This window comes from the organism of the source record quoted next, unplaced genomic scaffold (assembly GCF_019419815.1).
Source record: "Pyrus x bretschneideri cultivar Hongxiangsu unplaced genomic scaffold, Pyrus_bretschneideri_v1 Contig53, whole genome shotgun sequence".
In the NCBI taxonomy this organism is placed as follows: domain Eukaryota; kingdom Viridiplantae; phylum Streptophyta; class Magnoliopsida; order Rosales; family Rosaceae; genus Pyrus; species Pyrus x bretschneideri.
Window position 1 is genome coordinate 485,104 of NW_025999791.1, and position 26,598 is coordinate 511,701.

General features: G+C 36.5%; 2 protein-coding genes across 3 annotated transcripts; one reads left to right on the top strand and one right to left on the bottom strand.

Moving 5' to 3' along the window:
* The first annotated feature begins 18,476 nt into the window (after positions 1-18,476).
* Positions 18,477-18,824, top strand: LOC125470826 (outer membrane protein H.8-like). The gene has a single exon (XM_048570493.1). It carries the CDS (start codon positions 18,477-18,479, stop codon positions 18,822-18,824), a length of 348 nt encoding a protein of 115 aa, XP_048426450.1.
* A 333-nt stretch (positions 18,825-19,157) lies between these two features.
* LOC125470848 (serine/threonine-protein kinase Nek6-like) lies at positions 19,158-24,527 on the bottom strand. Of its 2 annotated transcripts, none has more exons than XM_048570515.1 (14): positions 24,253-24,527; positions 23,781-23,916; positions 23,397-23,463; positions 22,611-22,676; positions 22,435-22,481; positions 21,866-21,911; positions 21,685-21,765; positions 21,552-21,594; positions 21,395-21,444; positions 20,997-21,078; positions 20,858-20,907; positions 20,711-20,784; positions 20,539-20,590; positions 19,158-20,459 (listed from the first exon to the last, which is right to left on the bottom strand). In XM_048570515.1, the coding sequence occupies exons 2-14, from the start codon at positions 23,897-23,899 to the stop codon at positions 19,326-19,328; spliced, it is 1,911 nt and encodes a 636-aa protein (XP_048426472.1). In that variant the 5' UTR covers positions 23,900-23,916; positions 24,253-24,527; the 3' UTR covers positions 19,158-19,325. The 2 variants fall into 2 exon arrangements, with proteins under 2 accessions (XP_048426472.1, XP_048426473.1); XM_048570516.1 differs by lacking the exon at positions 24,253-24,527 and adding an exon at positions 24,054-24,208.
* Positions 24,528-26,598: the final 2,071 nt, after the last annotated feature.

Consider the following 26,598-nt stretch of genomic DNA (forward strand, 5'->3'; position numbering starts at 1 on the left):
GGCTGATGTCCCAAACAAGGCCTTTCAATTCCTATTACCGTGCAAAACCAAGCACGTATGAACCTAGCTTGCTAGCTATTCGTAACTAACACCAATTGGCAATCAAGTGTTCTTTCTAATAATAACCAACATGTTCCCTATAAATTTGTTCATTACTTTCTCAGTGTTCATCAAGCATTGAAACCAACGAAGCAGAAGTATCAAGTTTTCGCGTTATTCATCTCTCACTAAGGCACTCAACTTAATCACTATCACTTCAAAGTTAGCAATCATCAATCATCAACATCATCAACATCATCATGGACATGAAGAAGATCGCCCTTGCCATCATTGTCATTGCTGCCTTGATGAGTGTCGTGTTGGCTGCTAAGGACGCTCCAAAGAGCGCAGCTGCTCCAGCCCCCAGCAAGGGAAGGACACAGCTTCAGCTCCTAAGCCATCAAGTGCCGATTCCATTACCTTGACCGTTGTTGGCTCTTTGGCCAGTGTCTTCCTTTCATCATTCTTTGGCTATTATTTGCAGTACTAAGCTCAGAGATTAGGAGATTGTGTTAGCTAAATGTGGAAGGAGAATGAGATAATTATGAGAGCAGTGAAGTAAGTGCTTGGAAAGAACATGGTGGTCTAGCTATATCTATTTTTGATATCCAAGCACACCAATAATCACCTTTCATTTCAACGACATAATAAGCAATACTGCACGCTCTTTTTTCCCAATTGTTCCTTCATATCCAATTTTAATTTTATGTTTTCGTGCAATCTCCTTGTTATCTCTTCTCTCTGCTTTCTTTTGATCCTGCAATGTGACTACAACCATTTACTATTTGCAGGATAATGGTCTTTATATAGTTGATCACTGATCAAAATTGTGCGGTTCCGGTCATAGGCTCTGACTAACAAGATAGGAAGGAATTTGGAATAACAAAATAGACACACACGCACACATCAATACATGTGGTGTTAACAGCTCGTTTAGGCCCACTCCACAATAAAACCTTATGATCTGAACAGTTCATTAAAAAATCATCTTATGATCTTTAAACAACCCCTTAGGCCATATTAACCTACTAATTAACCGGTTAGCCCTAGAGCGCTCACACACACACACACCCGCAACTTCGCCCGGGGTCTATGCAATTAATCTATTCAAATTTTTAACAAAGTATTATGAATCCCCCTATCTAAAATTCATGTATTGGTCATATATACCTATCAGGCTATGATCAATCTCTAAGGTGAAGAGAGCTTGGAATTGAATGTATTTAATTATGTATTGTTCGTGATCTTTTTCAACCATGCTGTACTCTTTTGAAGAATATTATGTGACCATATTTATTGTGAAGAATATATTTTATGTTATGGTAATAAGAATTTATTAAGAAACTATCAAGAATGTACATAGGACAGACATGCTAAACGTAACCAATAGATCACCCATGTCAAAAGAAACATCACACAATTTCACAATTACAAACTTATCATAAATACAATATAAAATTCCTCAACCACCATGGACGACCCATATCTAACTAACAAGAAAAATAATACTCACGGGAACTAAACCTTGCAAGTCGTAGAACAACAGTACCTGCATCAGGAGGAAAAGATTGCACTAGTCTTTGATGATCTTGTCATTGTTAACAAAGAATTACTACTGTGAGTCACCTCCGAAAAAAGGTCAAGTTTCCTCCTAGTCCTTTGCCTTGTGCACAAAACCTAAAGAAAACAATAATCAACCTGAACTCTAAATAATAATCATAGCTTAAAAATCTTAGTTTAATATGTATGGCACCATAAACGCTACAAAAGCTCTCCTCGATAAAACGAGAGAGCAACCAGTACAACCCTGAAAACTCTTCTTGCCAAAGCAAAAGAACGACCACACAACTAGATAATAAAGATGATTTAAAAATAGATAAAACACGAAATGAAAAGAGAAAAAGACCAAGATGGATATTGCCGCCAATTCTATAGCCAGCCAACGACCATGGTGGCTAAGGGATTTTTTACCTGTTATTTTTTCTCTTTTTGGGTCAACATTATTGTGAAGCTACGGTCAAAGTATTCTTGGAATGTTTTTTTTTTTTTAATTACATGTTAGTATTGCGCCATGAGTCTTGGCGCCTGAAATACTATTGTGACAAGATGGAAAGTGGATTCAGAGCCTACGTACAAATAATATTATTGGCACTTCAAGAAGTTTAGACTCTCACATATGTAAATAATATTTCTCAACATGACAATATTAAACTTTGTAACTTATTACCTCAAGCATTAGTTGACACCGGCGATGCTTTGAAAGTAAAAATGAGAGGATGATAATATACCTTGTACATATGTGGATCATATTAATCATGCCTACTCATATTATATGAATCTGGATCCTCGTCGGATTCTTTTTATGAGGATCCTGAGGATCCGTGAATTATATTCGTTCATCGTACGTCGTGCGGTTATAAATCATTTTAAATATTTTTATTTACATTAAATACAAACAGTACCTGACAAAAACTGATCGCACGATGTACGATAAACGGACACAATTTACGAATTGCAAGGATCCTCACCAAAAGAATCTATAGAGAGAATCTTGTTGGATATTATATTACTTGTTTTAATAACACCACGTAACGTGGGGATGGTATTCTTGGGATACAAAAAATTCTCAAATATGTCCATCAAAAAAGACCGTTCAAGCCCTAAAAACATGCAAAACCAAACAGGTAAGGAGTCTAAGGACCTGTGTTAACTAACAGTAACTATCAGAATAACTGCTTCATTCTAATAATAACCCGAAAGGCTCCTTATAAATCTAATTGTTCATGCATTTCACAGCCTTGCAAGAAACCACATCAGAAATAGCAAGTTCTTTTTTTTTTTTTCCTCATAATCATCTCAAAGGAACTCGACTTATTAATTATCAATTCCAAAGTTGATACATGGACATGAAGAAGATCTCCCTTATCCTCATATTCGTAGCTGCCTTGATGAGTCTGGTCTTGGCTGCAGTAGCTAAGGAGACCCCGAAGACAACAGCAGCTGCTGCCCCCAAGGAATCGGCTCCAACCGCCAAAGACACAGCAGCGCACGCCCCTGCCCCTAGCTCCGCCTTTACTCCCTTTCCCGATGTTGGGTATTTGGCTGCTGCCTCCCTTTTGTCTTTCTTTGCCTATTACATGCAATACTAAGCTCAAAGGTTTGGGGATTCCCAACTAGGATATGGGATAATGAGTCATAGTCCATATCTGTATTTGTTAAGAGTTAAATTGCTTTACTAATTTCTCGTAAGTAAGTGATTTAGCTATTTAATTGGTATTTGTCCTTTTGCGTAACAGATTCTGTTGTAATCACTTGTGCTCATATGCCATGTATAAGGCTTAGATCAGTTTTCATTTCAAATGGCTTAAATGCCTTGTAAACGCCATGTGTCTTAATCACAATGGTTTATGATTTGAATGGTTATGATTGCTATTGTAAAAACATGTTGATGGAATGAAATAGTTGTGCATTCTGTAACGATTAGACTGTTGCCGTGCTTTAGCTAATTCGCTGCTCTCTCTTTCTTCTTCTTTGCTCCCACTGCTTATACAAACTTTATCATGGTATCAGAGCCTCTTGAGTTGATTTACTCTAATATTTGTGGTCCAATGTGAATCAATACTCTTAGAGGCAATAGATTCTTTCTCACGTTTGTTGATGATCACACTAGAATGTGTTGGATATTCTTCTTGAAGCACAAGTGTGAGGTGTTCAACATCTTTAAAAGATTTAAATCTATGGTAGAACTGCAAAGTGGCTATCAGATCAAAAAGCTCAGAAGTGATAGAGGTGGGTAGTATACCTCTATAGAGTTTACAAGATTATGTGAGGATATGGGGCTTGAAAGACAATTCACTATTGCCTACCCTTCACAACAAAATGGTGTTGTAGAGAGAAAGAAGTGAACAGCAGTTGAAATGGCAAGAACAATGATGTATGAGAAGAAAATACTTTTGAAATTTTGGGCTGAGACAATGAATACATCAGTGTACTTGCACAACAAATGTCCTACTAGTGCACTCAATTGTGTAACTTCTTTTGAAGCATTTAGTAGGAGAAAACCTGGAGCCAAGCACCTTAGAATCTTTAGTTCTTTATATTATACTCATATTCCATCTCAGCAAAGACATAAACTGGAAGAAACAAGCGAGAAGGGAGTATTTGTAGGATCTATATGGAACTTGCGAGAAGGGATATAGGTTTTTTAACTTGAGAACTCATAAGGTTATCTTGTCAAGAAGTGTAATCTTTGATGAGAAGATTGTGGGACCATAATTTTCTAAGCTCAAGACATGTAGCAAGAAGGACCGGAATGCCTATAGCCCATGAAACATAGTTTGGCAGGCTAGGATTAGTCCTGTTAAAGATATTACTTGTCTCTCAAGTAAGCAAACCCTAATTAAAGTCAAATTTGGATATTTAGGGATTAGGCAATATAATCATAATCCTAGGAAAATTGGATATCTTATCCTAGATTCTCTCCTAGATAGTCTACACAGTTAATTGAGATTATTTTCCTATAAGGACTCTCAAGATCTCTATAAAAACTCTAGCCTAGGTATTTATTAGGGGGGACATCTCCCGAATGACTTCTACCTATACTATGGGTTCATCATCTTCTCTATAAGACAACAACACAAAGATTCTCTCTATGCTAACAAAGCCTCATATACTGCATCTACGCGTAGACACTTCCATGGAGAACTTATCTCCTTAATGCCCCTTCAAGGCTACTTGTCAAGGATAATTCACACCATTCTTACTTAGTACTACACCCGTGGTTTGATTCTCCTTACCAGAGATATGTAGGCAATCCTATTCGGATTCAACCACACACCCCCCCCCCCCCCAATCAACTGCATTTAGGGCTAGAAAAAATTCTCAAAAACTCCAAACCAAACCAAAAAAATACCAATCCCAAACCGAAATTTTTGAAATTTCTGGGATGACATACCAATCTAATCCCGAAATTTTGGTACGGAAATTGGTATTGTCTCCTCAATTTTTATGGTAATCTCATACGAAATCAAAAATAAATATTATACATATATAATAGTATTTATATATATATATATATATATATATATTATAAATTTGAATTGTTGCTAACTACTAGTAGCAATATAATTGGTGTGGTTTACAGGTATTAACCATAACCTTTTATCGCCACATCTGTAGGTACGAACATCCCACACACACACTTACTCTGCACTACTACTTCTCAACCAAATGTGTCTATTTCTTCAACACGAAATTAAAAAATTGTATTGTTAGTTTTCGAACATATTAGGTTTGTAACTTATTTTTTTACTTTTGGGATTGTTACTTATTTTATTTTGACTACATGTTAATTTGACTTGGTATAAATGATTGGTATTTCAATTTGTATGAAATTTGGGAATACCAAACCATCTCAAAATACCGAAAATATTTCAGGAATACCAAAATTTTGGTTCGGGATTGGTCTTCAAATTTACGTCCCAAAAATTTTAAGTTTGGCATCCCATACCGAACCACCACTAACTGCATTTTCCCCTCGCTAGAGATCATGGGCAATTCTGACTGGATTTTGCCTCTGTCTGCGGATGTGCGTGAATTTGGTTCTGCAATTAAAGTGATTCCAATATTCTTTCCACTCCAAAAATCACTCTGTGGTTACCTTTACAAAGTTTCAGCCCGCCCTGTTGTGCCTCAAGACATGGAACGTTGTTTCATTTTATCACAATTCTTTGTCAATCACCCTTGAATTTGAATTAAGGATTTTCACAAGTCTAGAAAGTGGAAGAGGTTCAACAAGAAGCAAGAAGGGATGAATAAGCAGAGAAAGGTTGGCACGTGGCCAAAGCGACAAGTGGATACGTTTTTACTTTGGGAGGTGCAGTAATATCTGGAAAGTCCTTTAAACAAAAATGTATAGCTCGTTCCACCATGGAGTTGGAGTTTATAGCCTTAGACTTGGCTGGTGAAGAAGCGAGTGACTCAAACAATTATTGGAGGATATTCTAGTGTGGCCAAAGTCTGTGACTGCTATATATATACATTGTGATAGTATGGTCACACAATCAATAGTCAAAAGTCATGTATACAATAGAAAGTCGAGACATATCAAGCGTCGACATAATACTCTGAAGTAGTTGCTCTTTGATGGAATTGTATCCATTGATTATGTAAAGTCGAAGGAAAATATAGTTGATCCTTTGACAAAAGGCCTACTAATTAGAGCAAATATTATTTACATCGAGGAGAATGAGTCTTAAGCCAATTCAATGAATCGAACTAGTCAGAAACCTAACTTAGTTGATTGGAGATCCCATGGTTTATGTTTAATAGGAAAACTGGTTGAGTTTGATTCAATAGTCGAACACAACTTACCCATTCTTATGATTAATATGTATTGTTTGCTATTGTTAGAGGGTATGTTTACACATTTAATGACATAATATCTTGTTATTAAGATAAATATGGCAAATTATTCTTAATTAATGTCACCTACCTATATAGGAGTAAATGGGGTTGCATTTGTGAGAATTAAAATCGCTAAATTCTCTAAAGCTCATATGAAAACTAGGATCTGTTCAGAACCAAAATGAACACAACCACATGAATTGACATGTGGCAGGCATGATATGGGTGTAGCATATTGTCTCAATTTATTGCTATGATTAATAGTTCAAGATCTTCTACATCCACTGCGTCACCAAGTAAACCTGATATATTTTCACTGGGGTAAGTTCAAATTCAAAAGACACTTCTTCTGATGCATATTATGTATATTCTCTCTCAATTTTGATAGGCAGCCTAGCATCTATCTTGGCATCTACAATTGCATTCAAATGTGGGGTATTGTTAGTGTTTGAATGAAATTTCAACTCAAATATGGGGGTATTGTTAGAGTTTTTTAGTGAAAATTTCCTTCCATCTCATTTTCCCACATTTGTCAAGTTGAAAAGTTTCACACACTTTATAACATCTTGTCCATCATACAAAATGATTGGAAAGATGGATCATTGGGAGCAAAAATGGGCATGAACTTTGGGTTTGGGCTTGAGTGTGTGATAATTAAAATATATTTAATTGTCAAAAGATGGGGCTCACGCTCTAATATTAAATCCAATAATTAATTATTATTATTATTATTAATTAATTTTGAATTTAATCAATTATTTTTTACGAAGAAAAACTGCCAAAGAGCAACACACCCCTCTGAGCAGATGCCTTCCAAAAGATGCATCCCATATTCGTACCTGTTACAAACAGACATTTGTGCATTATATATACATGCATTTGCATGGCATGTAGAGCACAGAAAAAAACGAATTCTCTTTTTGAAATACCAAACCTTCTAATTTAGAGAACCACAAAGATATTCTTCGTTAACCAAGTTTTCCGGTGCTGGAGTCCTGGCTTGATCATTGAATTCTGGTGAAGCAGACGTTTATCGAACTTTAAGCACTGAGTATGGACGAAATTCTGTTTCAATGACATTGCAGTACGCAAGCCTCAATCACTGTTTTTACTTGTTCAAATATTATTTTCGTTTCTTACTCTATCAATATGTTAAGTTGTAATTTATTGTTTGTTAGCGTATTCGAATTTATTTCTATATATAAATTTATCATTGATTGTTAATAAATATCCAACACTAATCCCCTCACAATGAAAAATCAATCTCATCTATTTTCAAATACCTTGAATTCGGAGAGTTAACTATCCCAATCCAGTAATTTATATAAGTGTGATGAGCACAAATGAACTACAATGTCCATCTTCTACTACCTTGCACAAGTACCCACACCCAGGCACAAAGTATGATGAGTTCGCACTGTAAGCACCCGTCCCTGATTTTACAATTTTATTAATTTTAAAAGAATGAATTGATGAAAATGCCCTTAGTGGCGAGTGGGTTGACTTTCGTTGACCGTCGTATAACAACACGTATAATCCATTTTTTAGCGTATTCTGGTAGTACTCGACGACACAAACGTGTAGGTGTAAGAGAAATCGAATTTGGAGTTATGGTTATGAACTTACGGAACTACGAACATGATGGGCGATTTGGTAATTACACATTTACGGGAGATACTTTTTCTATTTTGTTCCTCGTGGCTTTGAGCTATGTGCCAAGTGGAGCCCACATACCACTCCACATCTCATTTTTGTCTCTCTTGTATCTCTCCTACCCTTGGGTCACCACTCCCATGCTGCCACCTCACTCATTTCTCCCTCTCACATTTCTCTCTCTCTGTCTCGGACTCTTTCTTTCACTCTACACCACTCTTCCCTGCAACCCTCTCTTCCTCTGTAAAACCACCACCGCGCCACACATTACTCGCCATTTTTATTCAGTGAGTCTTCACACCACCAGATCACTAGCATCACACCTTTGTAAGCCCTAAAACGAAGACATAAATATTGTAGGAACCCAAACTCGAAGACCTTGATCCCTATTCGAACTCTGACATTTTCCCGATGAAGTTTTCACCATTCACGTCCTAGGTAAGCCTCCGGAGTATTCTAAACCTTATACTTTGTCCCCATGGTTCGAGAGCGTGTTTGTGCGTTTTGGATGACGGAGTATCACAGAAACGGCAAAGGGAGACTTCCCCAAATTTCCAGCGACTAAACACACAAGTTGCAGGTGTTTTCCCACCACGACGAGTCCTAGTGTTGGTAAATCATTATCATCATTTTCCTTAGCTTCATTTTGACATAAAGATTTCTAAAAATGGTTGAGATTCGAAGCTAAACAGAGCTGGGGAAGTTTCCCGACCAAATCCCCAAATTCAGGCGGTTGCAGTGGCAATCGGAAAAGAAAAATAAAATAAAAGCCCAAACCTGGATCCGTGAACCAAATCTTACCCGATCAGTTCCTAATTGGATTTGGAATATTTTTGGATTCTTTCTTGTGTTGACTTTTATGAAATATTCTCAGAAACCCTCATAGGCTAATTTCGATGTCCTGAGTCCGTTTTTCACATCCATTTAGTGAAAATCCAAAGTTTTAACATAGTTGACCACCTCGGCAGCTCTGTTGACTTTTCGGGGTTGACTGTTAACTAAAATTGACCAGGACCCTTCTTAGCGTATTTCGGCGCGCTAATTCCCAATCCACTATCCATTTCACCAAATTCAAACATATTAATTAAGTTTTACTCATGGGTCTCTATTATGCTTAGGTACGATTAGCATTGGCAATCCGTATTTACTCGTTCAAATGGCTACGACTTCGCAAGTATCTATAAGTAGGTCTTTTCTTTTATATAATATATATATTTGTTTAGTTTTCACATATATATTTAATAACGAATTTTCTACATGATTGCCATAATTAACTTAATGTTATAAGAAAGGTCGTAATGTTGAGAAGAATTATGAAATTATTATGAATCATGCGGGATGCATAGGTATGCATACTTTTATAAGATGCCTTAATTATATTTGGGGCCATGAATAGTGTTATGTTGACTAGAATTATCGATTTTACCGTTGCATGATCATATTTACGTTATTTGCACATCGTGTGCTGCACTAATGTTAGTACTCGCACGGGTCAGGGCTAGTTTTTCACGTGTATGTTCACATCACACCGTACGCTCACTTTAGATCCATTGTAGGTGCCAGTCCTATCCTAGATTGCTATAGGCAATTAGGACTTGTATGTTATGTGCATAGCGCCAATCTTCATGTGATTGTACTACTACAGCGTAAATCATTATTATACCCAATCATGTTCATGTCAAAATATGTTTGCATGAACTCGTGTGTCAGCATATTGATAAGCACTCGATATGTTATGTTTGTTTATGCGAAATTATGTGATTACTAGATGTTATGTGTTTATTTACGAAATGCCCTGACATTTTGCATTATTAACATATTGTTGGCTACGGTAAGTAGTTTCATACTATACATAATATGTTACATGTGGAAACTATACTTGTTTTACGGCAAGGGGTTATTATGTTTTCGAAAAGGTTTTCACAAAGATTTATTTTTAGGCCACTCATCCTTATTTTTCGTCCCTCCATGTTTTGGTAGCAGAGCTTTCGTGTCGACAAGGATTCTTGACAAACCTTGGAATAGGTGATTACCTTCAATGGTATATAATTCTTATCCTACATTTACCGTACTTTACTTATGCTCTGACATCACGTGTGTATTGGGTTGAATCTTGCTCTCATGCGCACTTTCCATTTAGGCACTTTTAGGTTTAAATTTATTCAATTGTCCACCTCACTACACTTTACGGCTTCGTCACCTTCCAGGTGCCGCCCAACACGTCTCGATTCGGAGTCCAAATGCACATTCTGGGTTTGGGTGTTTCAGTTTAGTATCAGAGCTAGGTTTGGGCAATATTGCATTCATCACACACGTGATGTAAGCATTCTCAAATTTTTAACCTAATTTTCGAATCTTGCAACCTCATCGAATATGAAAAAACGTGTTAGCTTTTCCTAAATTATTGGTTACTTAGACGACTTATCAACCCTCTAGAAGATCATTTTGGCGAACGCCTTTAGACTTTAAGTGAAGAATTTCCCTACCAAGGAAAGATTTAGATTGGAGACAAGTTTATAGCCCCAAAGTGGGGCTAATGTATCAATAGTTTTGTACCACTGAAGATTTACTCATCAATCCCCACTGAAGATTTACTCATCAATCCCACTGCTATCATCTCGTCATCATTACCAACCCTTTCGAGATAGGAAACCAGAAATAGTTTTGATTCCTTGGCAATACCTTTTAGAATACCACCTATTAGAATTCCTATGAAGTTTTACTTTTCGTCGAAATCTCTAGAAATGTTTTGAATGACAAGATGGCGCTAAAGTGGTAGCACTCAACAGAAGAACATCTGAGGGACAATCATCTTTGGTCCCCGACTATACTAATCTTTCAAGCGATGTTATGATTCCAAACCTTTAGGAGGAAGATCGATTTTTGTTAAAGTCCATTCTAAAGTAAGTTATTAAAAATTCCTTACCCCGGCCTTATGGCGTTTCAACCAACACTAGTTCCCAGAATTCTTTTAGATGTTGTACTCATCATTTCGATGAGTATAAGCATAAGAGTATGGTTTGTTATACCTTCGGTTAGTACAAAATCCCAGAAGTAGTAATCAATTTCCCTAGGATTAGCGAAACCAACCCTTAGGATTAGTTCCTTACCAATCGTCCGAAAACATCCACCCAAGCGAGCTCTAACCTGTAATCAGCCCACGGTGGCACTACTAATTAACAATACTATCCGATATCTAAGAACTGTCAACCAATATTCAGGCGATATGATTTCTGATACCAGACACATTTACTTGTATCTGTGAGTGATACCTTTGTGCCAAAATGCCGGTTCATAGTTTCAGGATAATGAACAATATAAAAATATCTTAAATGTGTTAATTAGCGACGCAATTGTTAGACTAATTAACAGTGACTACCTGAGCTAAACAGTAAACTTAGGAGAAAACCTTTTAGGAAGACAGTAAACTTATAGTTATGTTGACCCTATCACTCACTTAGGTAACCAAAACATTCCTAACTAGTCACGAGTACGAATTTAGGACACCTTCGTTAGGATTTTGTTTGATTTGGGTACCATTCAATTCATCGTATCATCTTTAACTATTCAAATGTTTCAATCACTTGGTACCCTAGTTGGGTAAGTTTTGGGAATCCTAATCCCACAAGGCAAAGTTTGTCTTGTCCCGTGCAAATACAGTGGATGCACCATTCTTTTTACCAAGCTAATGATGCCAGTTAATCTATCTCGTTGGATATTGTGGATTTTCATGTCATCCAATATATGAATTAACTACATCGTAATTATCCCGTTGGTGAAGCATTGACCAAAAATTGTCATTTTTTGACTACTAGTCATCCTTTTGGTCATTTCCATAGGTGAATGTTAGAAACTGAAGTACAAGTTATCTTTCCTGCCGTAAAGGGGAAATGAATATGAAAGTTGTGTGGCCTATTAGTGTGTATTGTGGAGAAAAAAGGTAGTATGGTACATTCGAGGACGTATATCCTGGAGTCACTTCTCAAAATTTATCTAGGATACCACCAAGGTGCAAAATAGAGTACACCATCAACCCACTTCCTAGTAAAACACCAATTTTTCTTGCATCTTATTCAACGACTCTTGCATCATTAAGAACCACAAACGCAACACTTTATCTTAGGGAACCGAAAACCTATATGCGAGGACAATAGACTGAACCTTAGGATTGTACCTAGATTCATGGCAACTCAATTGGTGACAATTAAAACTGTTAACCTATATTTCGAATTGATGGTCTCTCTAACAAACTTCTAGAGCCCTAGTTTTCTTCCTTGGCCTGATGAATTCGTAGTAGTCTTATCGACGACTTCCTCATCTACTTCAACATCAAGTCTAAATTCTCTAAACACCAAATGTCAACCTTATACCAAATTCCTCTAATGCTAGCTTTGTTTAGATTGGTATTTTTTTTGGGAGACGTGATCTTAGCAGACGACATTTTTATCAATTCTCTAAAAGATTGTAGCTAATGAAAGTGTGACATTCCCACAAATTATTGAAAAATGCGAGATATCATGGCCTTGTTGATTTTATCGACAGTTTATTAGCGACTTTTCAACTGTAACATTTTCCTTCCAAGTTGGCTGAGGAAAACCAATTTAGTTGAGATGTGGAATATGATTAAAGTTATGACAACTGAGGTGTTGTCTACTTCCTACCTTTGTTTGTACACTCCTCGATAACATTGATAATTTCAAAAATCCACAAAGATGTTTTCTCTGGATATTTTGGTTGCGTATCGATGTAGCATGATGAAGTATTGCTTGTGTTTCCAACATTTGGAACCATATGAAATGAACCATTTTACTCATGACTTAGGATCAAAAGTTACCAAGACCGGATGACAATTCTCTGTCGAGAAACATGCCCAAAATCTTTACTAACCTCAAAAACTTCTCAAATACATCTCCATTTGAAATGAGCTAAATTTCTAACAGCAATGATGGAAATAGTGAGTGGATAAGGAAGACATGGGCTATTATATTACTACTATGGTGACATCTATGGTACTTGCTTGCCTTAATCTTCCCCACTCACCTACCCAAAAGAGGAATGCTTGGACCCATTCCTGATGGTGTGATTCGAGTTTCGCTTCTGTAGATCCTCCAAATCAACATCTACGGTTTCACTATCGTGTATTACGTTGGCTGTGCAAACGTAATTAATGTTATCGCTACAAAAGACATATATACCCTTGAACACTTTTTGTCTGTTTTATCCCATTTTAGCTAGACTTCACGAGTATTGATATGACATTACTTACCAATCATCAAGAAATCATTCAAGTGGTTACAATCACTTCCTGTATTCAAATGGAGATGCGGAAATATCACCATAAGCTCCTGGCACGAGGTATCTTGTACATATGGAGATTATGATGATGTTTTGTTGATTATCGATCGACTTGACAAGTCAGCTTACTTTCCGTTGGTCCAGAAGGACTACATTTTTTACCATTTGCTAAAATTTCTCATTCTTGAAATTTTTTAGATTTTTTGGCATCTCGATCGACATCTACTTTGACTGTGATTCCATATTCACCTCTTTGTGTTGGAGGGCATTCCAGTCAACATTGACTACGTATCTACCCTATTGTATTCCATATTATTTTTTATGCAGACAGACAGTCTAGGAGAATCGCTCGGACATTGAAACTTTAGTTGTGATCATCAATTCCTTAATCACCCAACAAATATGTTGCTAAACAAACCTTTACCGTTGGTGATTGAATATTCCGAAAGCCACAGTTAAAGCGAGATATATGCATTTAACCAGTTACCTTGTATTCTAGATTTGATGAATTTGTTTTAACCCTCAAATTCTTGAGTGTTCTTTTAGTCTTCTTGACATGGTTTTTCGCTAAATACGAGAGAAATTCACTATGAATCTGCTCGCTAAGGCGTTCTGAACTATGTTGTTCGGCTACATGCTATATCTCACTGTGATGCGCGTTTTGCTTCCAAGTCTTGGGAAGTCTTCTTGAAGGCCATGTATACTAAGTTTTTGTCCGGTACCACATTTTCGCCTTCAGACTGACAGCCAATTTGAACGAATTATGCAGACCTTATCTCTGTTAGAGTAGCATGTAACTACGATTACTATTCCGGTTTCGGGTATGGCACCACCAGAGGCATTGTATAGAGAATTTTACAGATTGTACTTGACAAATAGAAGAGTATTGTAAACCGCTATTCGAATAATCGAGATTACGATATAGGAAATTGTGTAATATTGACAACATTTCCCGAGAGTACTCTAAACCTTATACTTTCGTCTTCGTGGTTCGATTCTGAGCTTGTTTGTGTGTTTTGGACGCGAAGTATTACATAAAAGGTGATGGGAGACTTCCCTAGATTTTCGACAACTGGACCCACGAGTTATAGGTGTTTTCCAGCCACGGCGAGTCCTCGTGTTGGTAAATCCTTGTTCTCTTTTTCCTTAGCTTCATTTTGACATAAAGATTGTTGAAAATGGTTGAGATTCGAAGCTAAACAAAGTCAGGGAAGTTTCCCGGCCAAATCCCCAGATTCTGGCGGTTGCAGCAGCCATCGGGAAAAAAAAATGAAAAAAAGAAAACAAGCTCAAACCTAGATCCAACCCGACAAATTCCTAATTGGATTTGGAATATTCCTCGAATATTTTGGAACATTCCTTGTGTTGACTTTTATGAAATTTTCTCGGAAACCCTCCTACGCTAATTTCAATGTCTCGAGTCCGTTTTTGACATCCATTTAGTGAAATTTCAAAGTTTTAATGTAGTTGACCACCTCGATAACTCGGTTGACTTTTGGGGGTTGACCATTGATTTTTTACAAAAATTACTCGGGACCCTGCTTAGCGTATTTCAACGCGCTGATTCCGAATCCACCGTCCATTTCTCCAAATTCAAACATATTAATTAAGTTTTAATAATGGATCTCTATTATGCTTAGGTACGATTAGCATTGGCGATCCGTATTTACTCATTCAAACATCTACGACTTCGTAAGTATCTGTGAGTGGGTCTTTTCTTTTATATAGTGTGTGTGTGTATATATATATATATATATATATGTTTGTGTAGTTTTCACTTATATATTTAATAATGAATTTTCTACATGATTTCCATAATTAAATTAACGTTTATAAGAAAGGTCGTAATGTTGAGAATTATGAAATTATTCTGAATCATGTGGGATGCGCAAGTATGCGTACTATTATGAGATGCCTTAATTATATTTGTGGTCATGAATAGTGTTATGTTGACTAGAATTATCGATTTACCGTTGTATGATCATATTTACGTTCTATGCTCATCGTGTACTACACTAGTGTTAGTACTCGCCCGGGCTAGTCATTCACGTGTATGTTCACATCGCACCGTACGCTGACTTTGGATCCATTGTAGGTGCCAGTCCTGTCCAAGTTTGCTATAGGCAATTAGGACTCGTATGTGATGCGCATAGCGCTAGTCTTCAAGTGATTGTAGTACTATAACGTAAATCATCATTACACCCAACCATGTTCATGTCAGAATATCTCTGCATGAACTCGTGTGTCAGCATATGTCGATGAGCATTTGATATGATATGTTTGTTTATGCGAAATTATGTGATTACCGACATTATGTGTTTATTTACGAAATGTTGTGACATATTTCATTATTGAGATATTGTTGGCTACAGTCTGTATTTTCATACTATACGTAGTATGTTATATGTGGAAGCTATACTTGTTTTACGGCAAGGGGTTATTATTTTTTCGAAAAGGTTTTTACAAAACTTTATTTTTAGACCCACTCATCCTTATTTTTTGCCCCTCCAGATTTTAGTAGCAGAGCTTTTGTGTCGACGAGGATTCTTACCAAATCTTGGTATAGGTGATTACCTTCAATGCTATAATTCTTATCCTACCTTTACTATACTTTACTTATGTTCTGACATCACGTGTGAATGGTGTTCAATCCCGCTCATGTGCGCACTCTTCCATTTAGGCACTTTTAGGTTTAAATTTATTCAATTTACCACCCCACTACACTTTATTCAATTTTTCCACTCCACTACACATTATGGCTTAGTCACCTTCTGGGTGTCGGCCAGCACAGCTCGATTTAGAGTTCAGATGGACATTACGCATCGGAATGTGTCACATACAATTCTTTATACTTGTATCCGTACAGATTTAAAATGTTATCCATACAGGTTTTAGCCCAAAAATTATGAGAAACTAAAAGACCCAGAGGGAAAAAAAAAAAGTTGGAAGTGTAAAACCAAAAAGAAAAAATGATTTGGATATTCATACCACTCGTAAGAAAAAGAAATAATAACACTGTCCCCATGCCATGGAAAACCAGACACGTGTTCATTCTAAACCTATTCTTAACTGACACTAACTAACAAGAAGTGTTTCGTTCTAATAATAACCAGCACTCCACCCTATAAAATTGTATTTCTTCAGAATTCCTCGCACTTGCGAAGAACAATTAAGAACGAAGTTTTTTTTTATTCTTTCAATATTATCTCTAAGGAACTCAGAGTTTTATCACTTCAAGTTTACATTCAATCAATCATGGACATGAAGAAGATCTCGCTTGCCATCATCGTCATTGCTGCCTTGATCAGTGTGGTCTTGGCAGCCGGTAAGGAACATGCACCGAAGGCAGCTGCTGCCCCGAAGGACGCAGCGGCCACCGGAGCTCCAACTGCCACCAAGGACGCTGCCCCTGGCCCAGCAAGTGGTGCCGCCTCCGCCACTTTGTCCGTCGTTGGATCATTGGCTGGGGCCTCCCTTTTGTCGTTCTTTGGGTTTTACCTTCAGTAATTAATTATTCAGCTCGGGGAATAAGTAATTCTTTTAACGGCAAATTGGAAAGTGAGACCATATTCATGAGATGGTGATGGGATTAATTTTCAAGAGAAGAAAGGAGATCGTGTTGATTTCATGTATTTCAACTAGCTATGCTACGTTCTTTGAAATAATTGTTTTTTTTTTTTTTGGTGAAAGACTTTCTTCAATTAATTGAATTGCCTCTATTCTTTCCAATTTCTCTCTCCATCTCTCTTTGATTAATGTATGAAGGGAAAAATTAATTAACTTCTTTTTAAATCTTTGTATTGAAGTTGATGGGAAAGATCCACTTTAGAGAGTTTTTTTCATTACTAACCCTATCTTTAGATGAGGAACATTCAAAATATCAGTAAACATTCAATTAACGGCTTAAACGCCAAAAACTACTGCAAAAACTCTACAAATGCAACATTAACAAAGGACATTCAAAATGACACATTTCAAAATGTCGTTTGAAAGTTCTCTTAATTATATGGCTCTAGTCATTTTTTAAGATGTGCAACGATGGTTTGAAGAACCGCCGGATGTAATTTCATATTTACTTTCTTGAGAGTAGCAAAATTAATTTTGACACAGTACATGGTTTAAATTAAGGCATAGTAACACTAATTTCGAATAAGATGTAATTTCAGATTTACTCAAATATGTCATAATCCACCATATATGATTGGTTTTCATAATAAGTGAACAAAGTTTTTTTATTTTGTTTGATACAATGATATTCAATTCTAATGGGAGGCGATATTCTACTCTCAGGGATAGGGAATTGGCTAAGCCTACATAATAGATCATTCATAGCTAGACATCAAACTCAACACAAATATTATATGACATCGTCATCCATGTGATTTAAACTTAAGACCCTCTCACTTACAAGTGGAGTAAAACCACTAGAACTATAGTACTAGTTAGTTAATAAGTGAACAAAGAATAATACAAAAATAATAATTAAGCTCGTTGATATGAACTTAGCCTTGCAGTGGACTAGCAATAATGTGATTCAAATTCGTCTTTGGCGAGAATCGAACCTAAAACCTCTTACTTACGTACAAGCTAGCATTGTAACGGGAGCTTCATATTTGCTAAAATGAATGTACTCTCCCTACGTATTTGCTAAAGTGTATATCTTTGACCAACAGTTCACCAATTTGGTCATTCCCGATCTACCAAGCAAATTAAAATGGTTGTTTTTATTGTTTGTTCCAATTTTCTGATGTGTTTTAGTCCAATGGCCCCAAAGTTAGAAGTTGAACAAAACAACAAATCGAACTAGAAATGTGCATTTGTTTGTGGCCACGGGTACGCAAAAACATCGTTCAATGATTTCCTTCCTTCCTTATACCATGCAAAAAACACGTTCAACCACCAAAAATTGTTTCATTCTAATCACATAACTCAAAATCTCCCTATAAATTGAAACAACTTTCCTCTGTTTTCCTCAGCACTGCAGTAATCAAAGAAGTAATAAAGAAATTTCCTTCATATCCTATCTCTAAGGCAGCTGTGTTTTTGATCAACTTATCCTCAATTTCACAATATTCATCATAGAAATGAAGAAGATCTCCCTCGCCATCATTGTCCTTGCTGCCTTATTGAGCGTTGTCTTGGCTGTTGACCCAGTCCCCGCTACTCCCAAGGACCCAGCTGCCGCTGCTACTAAGGACCCAGCTGCCGCTGCTCCTAAGGAATCAGCTGCAGCTACTCCTAAGGCCTCAGCTACTGCCCCCGTAGGCTCAGCTACCTCCCCCGTAGGCTCAGCTGCTACCACCACAAGCACAGCATCCTCCCCTGACTCAGCTCATGCTCCTGCTCCATCAGGCACCGCCAGCACAATGCCCGTTGTCGGCTCTCTGGCCGGTGCCTTCCTCGTGACCTTCTTTGGCTATTACCTGCAGTAAGCTCAGAGAACAAAAAAAATATTCTCAATGAGACTATAAAAAGTGGAATATTTACTTGGACATCCCATTGGGATTTCCAAGAGAAAATTAAGGATGTTTTTGTATGTATGTGATTAAGATTGTTGAATGTTAATAATCCATTTATATATATGTATATATATATATATGTATGTAATATTTACTTACCTGCATTCCCTTGCCTGGATCCTTCAAACCTTTCTTCTCACCTCATTAAGGTTAAAACCTGAAGATAAACTGTACAAGTGAAAAAACATGCAGTATATTTAGACAACAGTAAAAGTTAATCGCATCGATTTTCCAGTAGAGCCAATGTGAGTAACAATCTGCAAATATGTTATTTCCCACTCTACATCTTCAACAAATAACACTCTGGTTGACAAACAAATTTTAAGTCAATACGATGAAACAAATACTCTTTTTTCTTTTTCTTATTTCCCGGAACAGTTTTGCATAAATTACAAGCAAATTGACCATTAAAACTTAGGACTCTCCATTAGATTTCTGTGCAGACATGAGACTCTTTGTCAACCAGATAGCTGTTTCTCTAGAAGAGACAGCGTCTTCTCCAAATGGTCTTAGCACGCCGGCAAGCTCATCAAGTTTGTCCTGCTTTAGTAGACGTGCGCATAGCTCAAGCAGAGACTCAAGGGCATCAGCTCTTTGCTGACTTGGATTTTCCCACTCACTCTTAGAATCATCACTGCCTACTGCCGCTACATCACTTGCTGCTTTTTTAATCACACGAGCCTCACCTTTTTCTATCTGCGCAGAGCAATTGTTATTGTCTGCCTTTCCCACCACTTCATGTTTTGCTTTCTGTATGGAGCTTTCATTGTTGTTTTCAGATAACAAGTATTCCACATTACCAACTTCAGTATACACATTGGACCTTTCCTTCTCTAAACAGCAACTGGGTTCCACTTCAGTATCATCAATCGACCCAACTTTTTGGGTACCGCTTACACTGGGCACCGCCAATACCCTGCAATTTTCTTCATTAGCCCCCTCTCTTTCTGCTTTAGCTCCTTCAAGAACTTGTTGATTTTCATATGCCATTCCGTCCTCACTGTTCGGAGTCTTGAAATCAACCTCTTTCAATTGTTTGAAATTTGACGCAGTTGGTTCTTCTACTTCTTCATGCTGAGAATTTGATGCGCTCTCTGATGTAACCTCAATGTCAGATTCAGTATTTTCCTTTTGTGCTATACTGGTAGTGTCAGCTTGCTTATCACAAACAGATGCTTCTGAATCAGTCGGCCCATCTTTTGAACCATCAGTGGCATTGGATACTTCTAAAGAACAGCTAGTAGGATCAACTCTCTTGGTTTCAAGCTCCTCTGCACTAGCTGTGAATACAGGGTTATCAATGTTTGTTACATATCTATGCGTCAGTTCAGCGCTGCTCCCAAATGGTTGGACCTTTTCCACGTGGTTCATTTTTCCAGCCTCTCTCTCTCTGTTGTCTTTGCCACTGCTGCGCTTGCTAGGTGGTGATTTTCTTGGAGTTTTATCTTTTAAGTTGGTTTGTGGACATACAGGAAGAAAAACTGATGATGCATTGCGGCATTGAAGGACGTATGGTTGTAAGTGTGGATGCCTTAATAACTCGGCTGCCTAAAGTAATAGATCATGCGGGTATTAGAGCCAAAAATAAATTTTCTTCAAATATCATGCAAGTGGGAAGTAGACTCACTGTTGGTCTGTGTTCCGGACTTTTCCTGAGCATGCTCTTGATTATTTGTTTCCTATGATCCGAGGCCAATACCATATAAGTCGATACATATCATATTAATTAGAAATATGCAATTGAAATATTCATTTCAAATAGCACCATGGTTTCGATGGTTTTAAAGATAATTACTTACAGTGTGGAAGAATACACAATTGGAAGAGGAGAAATGGTGGATCTGTTAATTTTGTTGATAAGCCCAGCCATGTCCTGTATAATCAAGTCATTCAGAATGGCAGCTCATAAAATCAATGAGGCATCAACATCTCAAGCTTATACTTACAGGTGCTCTAAATGCAGGTTGATGTGCGGCAATCTCAAACATACAGCAACCTGAAAAGCAATAGAAACTACAGTTATAACGGTTCTAAATCATGGTCATGAGCCAGGAAAGTATAATTATAAGAGACTAGAGTTCTTACCAAGCGACCATATGTCAGATTTATAGCCATAAGGTATATCTGCAAGGAGCTCAGGACACATGTAGTTTGGAGTTCCGACAACCTACGTTGAAAATATAGGGATTGAAAATGAACTGACATAAATAAGTAAATTTAGTGATATAGCTGCCAGTACCAGAGGCCAAAAATACTGAGGAATATCCTCTCCAAGATTGGGTGGCCTTGTTGGATAACCCAGTGCTTGGTGGGGAAGGAGAGGTTTGTAAACTACTCTATGGAAATTTTCATGAACGAAGAGGCGTTCAAAGAAATACTTGGAACTTCCAGCTTGTTTACAGCCACAGGGTTCTAAGAGACAGACTAGAATTGTGTAGGTAGAGGCATAAAGACAATAAAATAATATAAATGCAAGTCCATACCGAAGAAGTAAGATCTTCTGTGTTGAGTAGTTTTGCAAGCCCAAAGTCACCTATAAGGTCCATGCAACATATACATTTCTTTAAAAACATCAAATACGGAAACCAAACTGAATGCAGAGAAACAGTGCTTCTCTTCACAATCAATATGTATACATACCGAGTCGGATGTCATTGTCCTTTGTAAGGAATACATTTGAGCACTGCAATCATTGAATTTTATGTTATTAACCATCATAGCTATTATACTATTATTCCTCACTGCAACTATGGGTATTATATTAGTATATTACCTTAAGATCCCTATGAAGTACACGATTGGAGTGCAAATAGTCCAGAGCTAGCAACAACTGAGTCAGCCATTTGCAGAGCTTCTGCAGGGCAAAACAGAATAACAACATAGAGCAGTTGCTTGCTACCCTTTATACAGGTAGATATACAGGACGTGAAGTTTTATCAAATCTAATTGATTACCTCCTCTGGAATAAATTGTCCTCTGGCCTTCTTTACCATATCAGCCCTGTTAACAGATTAGAAGTTTATCATTCAGTAATCACTGGAAGCATTACAATTTATTTTCTACTTCTTAAGTAATTTAAGGAAGAAATACTCTCCTAAGGTCCTTAATGAGGTCTTAATTAACATCCACTAGATTAGATATAGGCGGTTGAGGTGAATCCCGGCTGTCCATATCTGATCTAAGGACTCCAAAACAATACTTCACGTAAGGCCCCTATTTATGGACCTTAGAAGAACAGGACTGATCAATACATATACATTGTTTAATATGTTTACTAAGTAACTACGATATTAGATTTCCTCCTATATTTTGTCCAAAAATCATGTGCGTTGTCAATCACTTTCAAGCTTATACTTAGACGAAACTTGAGGAACAAAATTAAGTATTTAAACTTGTTATAGAAGCAAAAAGATGTTAAAATATGACTCTTTTAATTCCTAATTTTGGAAAAAAGAAAACTGCATTATGTCATACCAGCCAAAACATAATTAGAATATCGTTGATGTAAATTGTTGCTACTTACATGTCACCTCCTTCACAATAGCCCGTTACAATGCATATGCAGTCTCCCTGCAGAAAATATAAACTTTTAAGCATGCGCATGTGAAGTCAAGTTTTGCTACAAGTGCTAAAGACTTATCCGAAAATATACTCTTGAGTCCAATTCAAATATATGAAACTTAAGAATCATGGATTCACCTTGTCCACCCAAGCATCTTTATAATCCACAATATATGGATGATTCAACTTTGCAATTAAATTCATCTGCAGCAGAATAATAGAGATTGCGATTAATTGAGTAGGAAACACATCTTTCAGAGAAAATTACTACGAAATCACAAGATAAAATATCAGAAGAAAACTAATACGGTTCACAGGTGACAAAATATGAGGTAGATATTGAGAACGAAACAAGTGTTATCGACAATCTAAGATGATATTTAGAATCATAGTAACTGGGGATTACAAATCTAGAAGGTTACAATCAAGGATCTATTATAATTATGTGTCCATAATATAATCAATAATGCATCATTTATGAGATACATGTTCTCAATGTCTGTGTGAGCGCATGCTCGTGTATTCTACTTTCATATGAATATTGTTTCACGCCTGCATCTCCCAGTAGATTGTCAAAAAATAGATCTGGGTATTTCTGACAGGACGAAGTGCAGCCAACACATGTAAGTTTCACAAAACTGAGATAACCGGAACAACAGTGCTGATATGGACAAACAAATAAGAAAGTTGGGGCTTGTATGTCCTATGTTGACTGCCAAGAAAACAGGTAAGATGATATTTGATGCTACATTTGGTTCCTAAAAGGAAAAATGGTATGGAAAAAAGAAAAGCCTCACCCTTTAACTGGAAATATAGCAAATCAAAAAATTGGAACAACTTTTAAAGAACAAATAAAGGAAAAATATTTGTAGCTGGCACTCGGTTCTAAATTTATCAATATCTAAAAAGTTTTCAAGAAGCAACCTCTTGGTGAGCTGTGCGTTTGAACTTCTCCGCTTGCTTAGTCAAACGAATCTTTTTCAATACATACCTATTAAACGGAAAATTTAATAATTAAACAAAGTTGGAGAAAGATTGGAGTAAGCAAATTTGAGTTAGACAAAAGTTGTACAATCAACATATAAAGTATTGTCCAAAAATTCATACCCCGGAGATGTGACTTTTGATAAACGTGTAGGGTTTTCTTATTGAATTCTGTTTTCAATTACAACCCCTATTATCCAGCTATTCAATTTTCTTGCTAAATTATGTCTCTAATTACACAATTATATTGCAGATTACAAGAATTACATTACTAATTACAACTTTCATTTCAAAAGGTAAAAGGTTGGTAGAAAATACTCTTACTTCTTTTTCTGAGTCTTATGAAGAACAAGAAAGGCGGCTCCAAAAGCCCCTCTCCCAATCTGCTCTATTACTTCATAATCCTCCATCTTTGACTTCGTTTCGGCATCGTCAATCTCCATAGCCACCTAATTAACACCTTCAAAAAACCCAGAAACTCAATTTAAATCAATTGCAGGAACAGAATTCCATACAATAAAAACAGAAAGTACTGCTCCTATAGCAAAACTTGACCCAAAATCTAAAAACCCAGAAGAGAAAAATTGGAAAAAATACCAAATTCAATGAAATTTTGCTCAAAGTTAGTGTCTTTGAGTCTTGGGGGTGCTGAATTTCCCAAAAAAACTAGAGAGAGATATATAAAAGAATAAAAAGCTACAACATTCAGCAATAATAATAAGCAAAAAAAACTCAAAGTAAAAGCAACAAGAGAACTGAAATGATGAAAGGGAGAGGGGGGAGTGCGATGACTTACCAAAAAAATTAGAGAGAGAGAGAGAAGGGGTGGAGGGGCAGTCACAACTCAAGTAAAGCAGCAAATTAATACTTAATTAGAAGTTGATTATCTACCAAATAGAAAGTTGGGGAAGAGAAAGAGAGAGGTTTGGGAAGGCAAAAGGTAAAGTGACAGGTACTGTGAAATGAAGACTACAGAGAAAAAGCAAAAGCTTTCTTTGCTTGCATTTTCAGACTCATTCCCTCGCCCTCTCACCAGAGAATGTTTTCCAGCGCGTAGTTGTGATGTCACTTTCCTTCCAACTCTATATCTATTTGTTTTCTGGACCATTTTTTAATAAACTGTCATAATATAAATTTTGAAATTATATTTAAAGTGGAACATATTAACCATATTTTTCAACTATGTTATAATATTGTACATTCTTGTATTCCGGATAGACATAAAAATTTCTTCCACTCCTAAAGAAACTTCATGGTTCGGCCCTTTACATTTAACGATTTTTATCAATACGACATCAATTAAAGCCTGTTTATCTCCTAAATCTTCATTTCAAGAACATCTTTATACCAAGTCACTTAAATTCAAAATCGTTAGTCATTGAAGTAAATGACGGTTCACTGTGACGATCTTAATTATTAACAAAATCGTATATTTATTTGATACATATGAATGACTAAGAATTACCAATTTATTTGTAGTTTTGCCTAAACAGTCGTGAAATGACGATTTAGAAAAAGAATGGTTTGGATTATGAGATCTATATAAAAAAAAATCGTTACATGAAAAGATATGGAACGGCAAGGGTTGGGATGCAAGTATTATTATTAATTTTTATTTAAATGAGATTGTATAAGTGGAGGATTGGTCTAAAGCACAAAGTTATCATTCACGATTTAATATTGACTCGCTATTCATGAATGTCGAGCATAATACCTTTCATTTGCAAATGTAGTTGGCTCATTTTTTTAGAATTTTATTTGGGATTTTCTGTGGGTGCACAATTTGTGCTGGTCCTCTTAGTCCTTGTGATTCCATTTAAAATTATTCTCTTAGCTAATTATCCTTTTTTAAAGGTGCTAATTATTCTTTTAATAGCTCATTAGTTGTCTCCGTGATACTTTTTAGAACTTCAAGAAATTTGGAAAATAGAAATATTGCGAGCAAGTTACCCAGATGTTGAAGTTGACCTTGGGCTTGTTCATTGTCTATGGTTGCAGGTGGCAACAAAAGTACTATGCTGCCTGGCAGTTGGTGATGGAGCAAGTTCTTGATTGGTAAAGTCGTACCAAAACAACAACGACAAAGACAACAGCAAAAAATACTCATTTCTTAGAGCATTTTCATCCATTTGGCGGATGAAAAATGTTAAGGAAACTTTTTTAAAGTGGAACATTTTATGGATTCTGTCATCTCACACTTTAACGTCAATTTTCGTGTCAGCATTATAAAATATTGTACAAAAAATATAAGGTTGCATAGAGTCTATGGAGAGTCCTACTAAAAAGATCTCTTTAACATTTCTCTTGGTGAATCTAAGTTTTGGGGAAAAGTTGTGGCATTTACTATTCATTTAAATAATAACTCTCATAACAATTACAATTCATAATAATTCAGTGGTTGAAATTAATTTGGAAAAGACTGTTATGATAAAGCTACTTTTCACCCATTGTGAATAGTAACTATCATGGATTTGGACTCAAAGCTAGAATGGACAAGGCTGGTGCTAATGCTACATCAGCCATGACTTGCCAAAATGTGTGAAGATGAATGTTGGATTGGATTTGGGATCTAGCCATGACATAAAAACATAGGTGGAAATGATCTTAGAGCATCTTTTAGCAGTGCTTCTTTGCTGAAGATTGCAAAAGAGGTTGGTGCAGGATATTACTCGTGATGCTGTTATGGTGGTTCTACATGCAAAATTGTTATCTTTTTGTTGGTCAGATGTGAGTCTTTGTGATGGTTGATGAATTCTATCATATTCATGATGAGTTTGTAAGTGTGAATTTGTATGGTGTTTCTTTTGGCGTGTATGGCCTCTTGATTATGCTTGGCATGCATGTTTTATATTCGTCCTTGATGGTTTCTTAATAAATTCATATTACCTTAAAAAAATATTTGATTTCTTGAGCAGCAACATCAAAAGAGCCTTCTATCACTAATTTGTTAAATGCTTCCAAATAATTTTTTAAACGTCCTATGAACTTATACGCATTTTTTAATAAAAAAAAAACTAGTATTAAAATTTTTTATTTTTAAAATTGAGGGAGAGAATGTGATAGCCCGTCCCGAATTATGGAGTATTTTATTTTCGATAGCGTGAAATGATTTTTATACCCTTGGACGCTAAATGGTGTTGTG